This window comes from Xiphias gladius, chromosome 16 (assembly GCF_016859285.1).
Source record: "Xiphias gladius isolate SHS-SW01 ecotype Sanya breed wild chromosome 16, ASM1685928v1, whole genome shotgun sequence".
NCBI classification, from domain to species: domain Eukaryota; kingdom Metazoa; phylum Chordata; class Actinopteri; order Istiophoriformes; family Xiphiidae; genus Xiphias; species Xiphias gladius.
Genome location: NC_053415.1, coordinates 4,436,740 through 4,448,849, shown reverse-complemented (window position 1 = coordinate 4,448,849; position 12,110 = coordinate 4,436,740). Strand labels below are relative to the sequence as shown.

At 41.8% G+C, this 12,110-nt stretch overlaps 1 protein-coding gene across 2 annotated transcripts; it reads left to right on the top strand.

Annotated features, from left to right (window-relative positions):
* Window positions 1-5,242, top strand: mstnb (myostatin b). Of its 2 annotated transcripts, XM_040147588.1 has the most exons (4): window positions 1-99; window positions 1,472-1,818; window positions 2,207-2,577; window positions 3,413-5,242. In XM_040147588.1, the coding sequence occupies exons 2-4, from the start codon at window positions 1,596-1,598 to the stop codon at window positions 3,791-3,793; spliced, it is 975 nt and encodes a 324-aa protein (XP_040003522.1). In that variant the 5' UTR covers window positions 1-99; window positions 1,472-1,595; the 3' UTR covers window positions 3,794-5,242. The 2 variants fall into 2 exon arrangements, with proteins under 2 accessions (XP_040003522.1, XP_040003521.1); XM_040147587.1 differs by lacking the exon at window positions 1-99 and having other exon boundaries at window positions 1,213-1,818.
* The last annotated feature ends 6,868 nt before the right edge of the window (window positions 5,243-12,110 follow it).

Below are 12,110 nucleotides of genomic sequence, written 5' to 3'. Positions count from 1 at the left end.
CCAAGTTACTGACCCTGTATCGTCACTTTGACCGTTTTTTAATCATTTCCCATCCTCTTTTCAGGTGTCATTTTAAAGACAATTCCGAAGTCCTTCAAGGTACAGAAACATTAATATAAGTAGCTAATCTGGGCAACGGGGCTAAGCTAATTCTACCAATTTAGGATTTATTAGTGGTCTGTCAGTCCCTGCACGTGGAGCCTTTGGCCTGGGGTGTATTGGGTGGGAAATGTGGCGGCTCCAGCACGTCACAGCGGACAGTAAATACACGCGCCGTCAGAAAGCCCTGAGAAGGTGATCCAGCTTCAGGCCAGGTCCCTGATCTTGTGGGCTGCCTGGACAGTGTCCATTCCTCAGTTTATTTCGTTTCGCTTCTTTTCTTCTTTCTTTTGTTTGTTTTTTTTCGTCGAACATCAAGTGACTCGGGTCGCCAGATGCTGCTGTGCTGCAGCTGATGGCGTTTCTGAGTTTCTGATGCGGGTGCCAGTAGCTTGCCACACGATGGCGCTATCCGCTCATGTGCCACGACCAGGGTCCGCCAGCAAGGATTTTTTTTTTTTTTTTTTTTTTTTTTTTTTTTTACAAATCCTGGACCGAGGATTTTCTTCATCTCCGTTGATTTTATTTTAAAATCCCCGTTCGGGAAACCACGTATTTTCAGTTTAGAGTCAACGTGAGCCGATAATCCGCTTCTCTCAAGGGAACCCGACCTTAAAAGACTAGACCAGCAGAAATGATTTGACCGGCATTAGATAAGGTTATAATTCTTATTTTTCTCGTGGGTGAAATGTATCCGCATCCACGGACTGTAGGACACAGTCACTCCTCAGAGGCAGCGAGAAACGCAAGCAAAGACATCTGGGGGACCTGCCGTGCTCTTAGTTAATGTAAATGTGACAATCACATCTTATTTTAAAATGTTATCTTTTTGGAAACAAACAACAAGAACAAGTCCATAGCCTGCTCGGGATTCAGGGAAAGCCCGTGTGACTGAAAGTCGTGATGTTGACTTTCTCCAAAAGTGCAGTAGCTCGCTTGTTGTTTGTTTTGAATGTAGAACTTGGGGTTCACCGGGGGCATTAAACACTGCACACAGCCCCGACTGCGCCCCTCTGCCCACTGCGCAAAGACCCTAAGAAAAGGGAATTTGTCCATCTGTGGCCACGTTCAGTGCACGCTCACAGTCTGCATCCCTTTATGGTTTGACGGCGAAAAAAAGGCTTCAAGTCAGTCGGCTGAAATTCATTGTTGCCTGTCCAGCCAATCATAGTTTTTGACGACACAAAAGAGGCTAAAGTTGGAGTATAAAAAGGTGTGCGCTAATAAAGTATGATGCCTGTCAGAGTGCGACATTAATCCAAACGCAGTCCAGTCACGCATTAGGTCCAGCGCACACCCGGGGATCTTTTTTCTGAGTCCAACTTCACGCCTTAGAGACAATGCATCTGTCTCAAATCGTGCTCTATCTTAGTTTGCTGATTGCTTTGGGTCCAGTGGTTCTGAGTGACCAAGAAACGCACCAGCAGCCGTCCGCCACCACCCCGGAGGACGCGGAGCAGTGCGCTACCTGCGAAGTCCGGCAGCAGATCAAAACCATGCGGCTGAACGCGATAAAGTCTCAGATCCTGAGCAAACTGCGGATGAAAGAGGCTCCAAATATCAGCCGAGATATCGTGAAGCAGCTCCTCCCGAAAGCGCCGCCGCTGCAGCAGCTTCTCGACCAGTACGACGTGCTGGGAGATGACAGCAAGGATGTAGTTATGGAGGAGGATGATGAGCATGCCATCACGGAGACAATAATGATGATGGCCACTGAACGTAAGTTTTTACTTGGCTTTGTTTTGGTTTTTTTTGCATGATGAAAAGGATGAGCTCAGTTGTCTCCAAAATAGACCTTTACGCACGGGGCAGAGCAGCACGGGACACGCTATAAATAGGCTTTATTTTGACAACACGTTGTTAGAGTTTGACCAGCTTTTGATGTTGGAAATGTGGCTCTACAAATATTACCAAGTTTCAAAACAGTATATGGGTCAGTGCATTTTGGCAGACAGCGCGCCTGCTCGTTACGCACAGGGCCCACTTCCAGAGTCCAAATGCCGCGCCATGGATTTTTATTTACACCAGTTTATTTCTGTCTGTAAATTTCAATCACACCTGGCCAGTAAACGTAGAGAACCATTTTTCTTTCCCTGTCTTTCCCCAGCCGAGCCTGTCGTCCAAGTGGATGGGGAACCAAAGTGCTGCTTTTTCTCTTTTACTCAAAAGTTTCAAGCCAGTCGCATAGTACGGGCGCAGCTCTGGGTGCATTTGCGCCCGGCGGACGAGGCAACCACCGTGTTCCTGCAAATCTCCCGCCTGATGCCGGTCACAGACGGGAACAGGCACATACGGATCCGTTCCCTGAAGATCGACGTGAATTCCGGGGTCAGCTCTTGGCAAAGTATAGACGTCAAACAAGTGCTGACTGTGTGGCTGCGGCAGCCGGAGACCAACTGGGGCATCGAGATTAACGCCTTCGATTCGAGGGGAAATGACTTGGCCGTGACCTCCGCAGAGCCAGGAGAGGAAGGATTGGTGAGCTGAGCCTTTATGTCACATTAAACAGAAACTCATGGGGAAGTTTTTACTGTACTTTATTTCATCAGTAAACGTACAGGAGTAAATAGTGTGCAGAGCTGTTTGCTGCCGCAGCTGCTGGATCCGTTCATTATCTGGGATCCCAGTCCCAATTAGTATGACTCCGAAAGGAACAAAACATATCTCTAAAAATCCAGATTCCAACTCGGTTTAGAAAAAGAAAAAAAAAAAGGATTTTGGAGTTTCTGTTGTACTGTACAGAGGTTTAAACTTAAGGCTTCCAGAGGTTTCAGTGTGCAGAGAGGCTTTGCAGAATCAGCAGGTGGTTAAACATTCATGCATTTCACTGCTGGTAGAAGGAATTAAGATTTAAAAGACTTTTGAAAGCTGCTAATCAACAGAGACTCCATGTAGGCGTACACCTGCATTTGGAGAACTGCCCGGTCCGCAATAACCTCAAATCTTACTGCTTGATTACATAAAAGTTCACCTGCTTCACATTCCGTAAAGTATTCTGTGTGACTGTGTAAATCAGAGTAATTGCCTGCACACACACACTGCTACTATCAATGACAAACACACATCACACGGCTCAAATACTGGCACCAGGCTCGGGGGCAATTAGAATACCTAGACGGCTGTGGTTAACCAACCGTCAGATGATTTAATTTCTTTAAAACTCCAAGTTTCATAATATTATCATGCCATGTTTGAAAACCAGCATCAAAGGTCAAGGGCGCCGGATTAAAAGATGTAAAATGAATGCTGTCATCTGCCTCTTTTTGCAAACTAGGTATTTTCAAAGTTTTAATACCACTCTCTGTCATTTCAGCAACCATTTATGGAGGTGAAGATCTCAGAGAGTCCCAAGCGAGCCAGGAGAGACACGGGCCTGGACTGTGATGAGAACTCTCCAGAGTCCCGGTGCTGCCGCTATCCGCTCACAGTTGACTTTGAGGACTTTGGCTGGGACTGGATTATTGCCCCAAAGCGCTACAAGGCCAACTATTGCTCTGGGGAGTGTGAGTACATGCACTTGCAGAAGTACCCACATACCCACCTGGTGAACAAGGCCAACCCGAGAGGGACCGCAGGCCCCTGCTGTACCCCCACCAAGATGTCGCCCATCAACATGCTCTACTTTAACCGCAAAGAGCAGATCATCTATGGCAAGATCCCCTCCATGGTGGTGGACCGTTGTGGATGCTCTTGAGTTGGGATGGAGACCCTGGCGAGAGGGACGGGAGGACTGAGGGGCTGTGGCTCACTCCGGCCTCCAACTTCAGACTTGTTGACACAACCAATCCACCAGTTCCAATGCCTTCCTGCAGAACATGGTGCAATAGAACCAGAGTAGAGGCCACAAACAGCCCGACTTTCCGGCGGGCAGCGCTTTCACAACCGGTATAGCTCTTCTTTCTTCCAGAGAAATCTTAGCCATAGAGGCTTGAAGTCAGATCGATACAGGAACACACACACACACACACACACACACATGCTGGACCTTGGAGTGAATGTAGAGAGAAATGATCAAAGTTATCCAAAAAACTTTTTTTTTTTCTATTGTCTCAGTGTTCTGTGCTCTATCCATTTATACAAACATGCTGACAGATTATACTAATATGCCATCTACTCCACTCCACTCCACTCATAGCCAACCTACAAGCTATTACACTTTTTGCTAAGCTATATGTTTGTGATAATCATTTTTCGAGTTATGTTTTCAGAGTGAAACCAGGAATCCTCAAGGACATTTTGAAAGGGCTTGGAAAAATGCAGCTGGAGAGTCCTTCGGGCGATATTTCACACCGGTAGAACGTGCTTTAGTACACGTAGGTTCATCGGAGTCGAAAAGATGAAAGCTGGCGGCATGACAAAACCCCTAGTCACCCCCGATTTATTACCGCTATTTGTAAGACCCAAACAAAACTTGCATCTTTAACTTGTTTGGAAAATTAGACACAGGTCACCATTATCTTTCCTCTATTGGATCAAAGTTAAAGTTTTAATTTTATTTTTTCTGATGAACAACTCTAAGAGCTGTGGAATAAAGCCCTAAGTGCGGGTGGTGACGTGGTGGTTGATCACTCCTGAGATCCTATGGACACAAAAATGTTCCACCGGGCTGAAGTATCACTTTAGGTCTTGACAGATCTTATGTATTCTGCCATACATACACACAGTAACACACCCGACCAAGGAGCATTCTTGCTCAGTCATAATCACTATACAACAAAAACAGCCAGACCTGCCCAATACACTTGAATTATTCTGATTGTAAATTCACATTACTGGACAGAAGGACTTGAACTGAAGGCACAATGAATGCAGCCTACAAATGAAAATGTGTTTAAGACAGAGAAAATGGATTGTTTAGATGTATGAATGTTGAGATCATGCTTAAACTCTGTCTTACAAACAACACAGTTTGCACTATGGCACACCAATAGAAAGAATTGGTTGCTACAAAAGTTGTAAAAACTGATTTTGATATGTTTGCTAATTTGTATTGTATACATATGCCATTGTTTCCATTAGGAGTTGCCTTTCTAAACCACTTTTGGTAAATGTATAAAACCACAATCTATCAAGATAAAAAAAAAAAATGTAATACAGCAACTCTATATACTTGTTTTAACAAATAAAGTTTCTAGCTTGTTTATTGAGTTCTGTTTGTTTCTGCGTCACATCCAGACAGCCTTTGCACTTTACAACGAGTAAGCACGCTCATTTTCAATAATTTGATCTTGTAGCATTTTAGTTATACTGAGTTACAGTTCAGAGTCATGCCAATTCCTGGAATATGTCGACAACATAATATCTTCTCGCATTCAATTCCTGAATCTTGCACATTATGAAATCAACATTTGCAAAATATTCCAAAGAGGTTATTGCAACCATAAAACCTCATTTCACTGGCTTAACATGCCTTTGTTCCTAGAGTGGCTTCAGAGCTAGCTTAGTGTCATTCTGCTGACTCACAGATCAAATCCAAACCTAATGCTTCAGTATCACAACACAACAGCCTGAACCTTAACATTGCAGCCCCATTTCACACTTCAGCAGCTGAGAATCTTTATGTCTTCACCACATGGTGTAAACTGATACGTCGCACAGGCAATGTGTGAGTGCGCGCTGTGTGCACGGGCAGGAGGAGAATAGTAATGACAACACACACACACACACACACTCTGTCTACCTGATTACACCTGCACAATCCCATCACCATAAGCCTGTTTTATCGTAAGTGTAATTCAGACCAATTTCCCTGACTTTGCTTTTTTCCAGTGAAGGGATGTTGAAAGTATTGCAGTCTAATGAGAGGATGTGAACTCTGGTGCGCTCTGACAGCATGACCTATTCGACTGACGGCCTCATTGAGGCCTGACTTCCGCCCAGTAGAGGGCGAATTGAGCACTGCCCCTGAGAGCCACTTCCTTTCCTGCTGGGAGCTGGAAAGCTGCCATGAAGATCAGCCACAGAGGAGAGCAGACCCCGGATAGAGTGGATCCACAGAACTTCTTTTTCCTGGGGAAAGGATTCTACACTTCTCTGTTTGCTGAAAAGATCTCTAAACGAAAGAACACTCTTGAGGAAAAATGAAGGCTGCATACCATTCAATATGAGCTTGATTAATTATTACGTATTTAACTGAACAAGACAGAACCATTTTACAGTCTGTAATCTCTATCCTCATGTGTTCCTACAGCTGTGCTTTTTCCATCTGCAGTTTGACATGGGCATGAACTTTTTATGAGTCTAATAGTCTCCACCAGTTTCCAACTGTTTACTTTCACATTATTACTAGTGACGCATGTTTTAAATATTAGCAATTTAAGAATATAACAACATCGTTTATCCTAGGTCTCGTGTATTAATGTCAGTTAAACTTGTTTTCACAGCTCTAGAAGAAACACAGTTTCAATTTTACAGTTGTATGTTATAGCCATGTCCACTGTGAGTAATTCCACAGTGCAGATTTGTTGCAGGTTTCCGGCATTTCTGCATCTTTTGATTGTAAACATCGAAAGTAGCTTGTAATAAGAAGAAAAGGAATAAGACAAGCTGAACATGATGAAAATTAGCACTGCTCTTTTCACTTCATCTAAAGATATGGCTGTAAACAGCCAGCACCAGTATGAGCCGTTCCGATTCAGTAATATTTATCATGCCTGGGTGCATCATTGCATTTACTTCTTTCCTGCAGTATCTGCTGCTGTCTGCTTGTTTCAAGCTACTTTCTGAACGGGAGCTGGGAAACATTTTGACTGAGCATCGCTACATCTGTCAAGAGTCAGACCCTGGAGGACTGTATCCGCCAGCGACATTCCACCTCTGACAGGTGAGGAAGTGAGAGTGAGAGAACAGGAAAGAGGATTTTAGGGGGTAAAGGAGTAGTCCAAGGCAGCTGGAGACCCCGTTATTGGACAAGGTTCCTGGTGTGTAAAGTTAATAGAAAATGAATGGACAGAACCTGTATTTCTCTTCAAGTCCTCATTAATAAATGGTCATTAATGATGCGTGATATGGCTGCTTAATGATGTTTCATAATAACATGAAAATGGTTTTTGAATACTGGGGGGATGAAATTGTATTTTTGCACCCTTAAGACAAAAGTTGGATTTACTGAAATCACAAAAAATCATTTTTTCTCACTTACCCGTAGTGGAATGTGGCTATAGTTTTGGTTTTATTTTTGCATTATTTTCGTTTTGTGGTGCTCAAAGCATTAAAAATATAAATTTAAAGAACTCAACAGCATATTTCACTGGGACCTGCAAAGGTAAAGATTACAACAGTGAGTGGTTATCCAGAGTAACCAAGACATTGACAACACACACTATAGTTGAATTTTTGATGTTATCTTTCCATAGATTGTACGCAAACTGTGAGCTGTAGGTATCTAACAAGACTAAGAGTAGTGCCTCTGTGAGGCTGTAATTCAGCAACGTGCTGTTTTGAGCGAAGTGCTTATGCCAGCATGGTAATTATGATTATATTAGCACGATACCAGTATTCATATATGTACTTAAAAACAGAGTTTTAGAGCCTACAGCCATGCTAGCAGCTGTGATGCTGTACTTATTTACAATGGTGCTTTGAGCTAAATGGTCACATCAACATGCAAATAAGCTCACAATGAAAATTCTAACATGTTGATGTTTAGGAGGTATAATTTTTTTGCCATGTTTCCCATCTCTGTTTAGAGTGCTGGCAATATAACTTTTGCAAATTAACGCCAAATACAATGTACAGCTGAGGAGATGATGGAAATGCCATCAGTTATTACAATACCTCCTGCGCTGCAGCCAATTTCATGGCAGTCCATCCAGTAGTCATCGAGACCTCATGGTGGCACTAGAGGAAATGTTACAACACCAAAGTCATTAGGTTACATTGTATGAGAACCATAAATGTCTACAAAATTTTGAACCAATCCATGTAGAAGATATTGAGATCACCAAAGTCGTTAATAGATGGAGTATTTATCCTTTAGGGACCTTGAGTATCCGTAGCAAATTTTATGGTAATCCATCCAATAGTTATTGTGATATTTCAGTCTGGACCGAAGGGGTGGACCAACTGACTGACCATCAGCCATGCCGCTAGAATGGGTAAAACAGGTATTAAGAACAAATGTAGTGGTAATGAAAGGGATATAAAACATATAATAGACAGAGCTCCAAAGATTGAAGTGCTTGGGTATACTTACTTCAGGGGATCACCAAAGTCAAAAATGAATCTTCTGGAACGCATGGAAATCCACGCCACGTTTCATCACAATCAATTCAATAGTAGGCCAGATATTTCAATTTGAACCATAAATGTACACTTCATAAAGTAAAGGTCAGAAGATCGCAAAAGTAATGATGACTCATCCCCTGGGCGCTATGAATGCCTGTACAAAATAGATAGATATGTCAGTCTGGACCAAGGTGGTGGACCGACTGACCACCTTACCTTGCCATCTTTTGTAATGCACATTAATCTACACACTTCTGTGAGTAATCAGAATACAAGACATGGACCAAGGTTTATTTCAGGAAAGTCTAATAGGTCTCTACAGAAGGTTGATGTCTGCAGGTCAAGACACCTGACAGATGATAGCAGCTATTCAAGAGAGGCATCACCTCTAGAGGTCCTTTCAAGAAATGTGGGATGTGTGGATGGAGACGAGCTGAACTTGAACCTGTGGTCACGGAATAAGGACCAGAAAAGAAAACTTGTCTTAACTGTGATGAGAAAATGAAAAATTTACAGGTCAAAGTTGGTGAGGTGTATTTGTTTTAGTGGAGTTATAGGCTGAGTTCTTGAGTCTATTGTGATGTGGTTATCAAGTACAGTGGACCATTATAATATTTGTTACAATTTATAGACAACTGAATTTTTCTGTTAATAAATTGTCGCCTGTTTGATTTGAAATATCCATGTAGTGTGCATACAATGATTGCATCCTCTCTGTTAACTTATCTGGAGGCATGACTTTTACACCTAGAGTCTTGGTACAACTGTTTAATACAATTCAGGAAGGCTTGATGACTTACAGCATCATAGTGAAATTTTTTCCACAGCAAGGGATGCCCTGTCCTGGATGTGGTGCATAGCTATGGACAGTGGGTGGGGAGAGAAAAGGGGCTTGCCAGGTGCATTCAATAACATCTGGAGCCTTTAACAGATCTGCAAACCATAGCATCTGGAGAAGTGTTTCTGCTGACAGATCGCTCTGTGGCAAAGGTCTTACTTGACAACAACATGGTTCAACACGATGGCAGACCAAGTTATCAAACCATGAAGAGGTGGAAGTGAACATGTCTGCAAGGTTGGATGAAATCCTGTAATATAATTAAACAGTGCTTACAGCAATAATGCGTTAAAATTCTTTTATTGAATTCCAGTGAGAAATCATTTTCAGTGACTCCTTACACAGTTTGGAGACAAAAAAACTGCCACCTGTTTCAAGCTGTTGTGTGGACCACAACTATCTGGTCAGAGACTCAAAACTATAGAACTCACTGGTGGAAAAATCATGGAGGGTTTTTGCTCCACACAATATTTCTAAAATAGCCTGATTCCAGACCTCTGAATCACTACACACATCTCAGATTTGTGCAGTGATTTAAAAATGTCTAGGTTTTTCCTGGGTGGAAAAACAACCATCTCAATAAGAGCTTTCTAGGCGGGGCTGGGAATGAGGACCTTCTTCTTCTTCTTCACCTTCTTCCATAGCTAGCTAGCTACCAAGTTACATTCATGAAAAAGAGCAACTGTAAAATGGAAGCAAAAATGGTGCCGACCATGTATGAGACGCAGATGTGCTGGTTGTTGGAAGTCGACTTAAAGAAATAGGAACTCTTAAATCTTCATACTTATATAATCATCATTAAAAATGTTAAAAACTCCATGCAACTGCCACCAGTAAGGATTGACTTAAACAAGAATAATTTTTAGTCATTGATAAACTGATCAGATGATTACAGTACATTATAGTCTGCTCAGAGAACTATTAGACACAGAATTACAGTTTAAGAAATAACTGTTTGGGACAAGACTAGATCTTCTCCATTTGTTACCAGGGGAGGTAAATTCATCACATTTGTAAAGTAATTTAAAATAAAGTTTTATGTGAAGATTTGGAAAAACATATTTTGTTCACATTTTGCCACTATAGTGAGATTAAGCAATACAGTAATGAACTGAAATCGTGTTATAATAAGTGCATGTCTTTTTCCACATGAATGACATTAATCAGGGTAATAGTACTCAGTCTCCAGTGTCCATCTGACCACTGACTTAAATACTGTGCCCCTTGTAAGTCACTTAATCATATGAGGACATGATGTTTGAGATCCGCATTGTAATCACTTAAACAACCAGCAGAGGATGTTCACCTCAGGCTAGATTGACAGGTTGCTTGTGAAAATCCCTCTTGGGTCTACAGAAAGCAATGAAAAGCAATAAAATCAACCAGTCTAGGACAAGATAAGGGCCAGATGGCCAGCTGCTGAATGCTACCTGTCTTCACTTCTTGAGTGATTTATCCTTCCCGTCTGCACTCTGCTTGCTTTTTCACTTAGGGATGAGGAATCACTATTCCTACTCCAAAACTGACAGTCACCTCTGGGAAGCTAACATATGATTAATGACTTTGTAAAGCTACTGGAAGTTTGGAGAGAGGACATATTTCGTGTTCACTCCAGATATGTTTACAAAATTCCTCAATGTTGGTGTTTGTTTGTGAGGAGGGGTTAGGTGACGAGCAAAAAATGTGGCCCGAGGCCATCCAAGGTCCAAAGCAGTGGAGCATTGTCTCTCTGGGGAAGGAGAGCTGACAGCGATGAAGAATAGATGTTCCTCTAAGGAGACTAAGGGAGGGCAGATTATGGAAACCTCCTGTCTCCTGATGATATACCTATGTTCTTAACACAGACGGATGTAGAGTAGTATCAGGTATGTGTCATGAGAGAGGGATAGATTTTGACATCTCAGAAATAACATTGGTATATTTTTACAGATTACTGCGCACAATTAATTTTACAAGAAGCTTAGTTGAGTGACATTCATGCGGCAAGCAGGACTTTCCACAATTAGACCTGAGTGGATAAATCCAGGAGACTGTCTGAACACAAGTTTGATATTTATTGATATGGAAGGAAATCCAACTTTCAAAGATATTTCAATATGTGTATAGCATATTTATTTGAAAAATCAACAGTATTTATTTCTAGGTTTGAATATCTTGAAGCCTGAAAACATCACATGACCTACAGGCTCGTAGCTAAAGCAAATATTCCTTGAAAGCAGATATTCGTTGAGCAGGGCATCCTGAGCTATTTGCCCTTTGGATTTCACAGTTTTAACATCCATGTGGTGTTTTCCTCCTTCTAACCAAAGATTCCTCTCTTTTAATTACCTAAAATGTTTACCTCCAAGTATCATGTCTTGGAATATAACTTCAAAGCTTGCTGTGGGTATTGCTGACAAATGATGAAAAATTAAAAAGAGTAGACTTGATGGGCCCATTGTGGATGCCCTTGACCCATGAAATTGAATGTGGTGTGGCTGTAAATTCTCCAACAGTTAAGAACCTGTGGCTTTTTAACACCCATCACATTAGTGTATGCCTGAAGCCCATAAAAAACTTAGTAGCTCTTCAGTGGTTGGCAGAAAAGTGCACAGTCACAGCAAGGCTCCACCACCAATTACCAGCTGAAAAAGCTTTTATAGTTGGTCCCATATGGAACATGGTATGGTTAATGGTTTTAAGACGCTTGATTAAGCCCTTCTGTAAAGTTTGGTGATGATGGTGAGTATCAGGGTTTGGTGACAGATTGAATGACCTTTGTTTGCATCCTTTTCAAAGATTCTTTAGTGGCTTTTTTCTTTCAGATGGAAATGACACACTTTAAAGATTTGTTAATCAATGTTTTTTTTTCCTAAGAATATTAATAATTCAAATGTGTACATCTAAAAGAAGGGCTCACTTGCAGTGACAAACCCACAGAGGATAATCATGTGTAATATGTTACCAG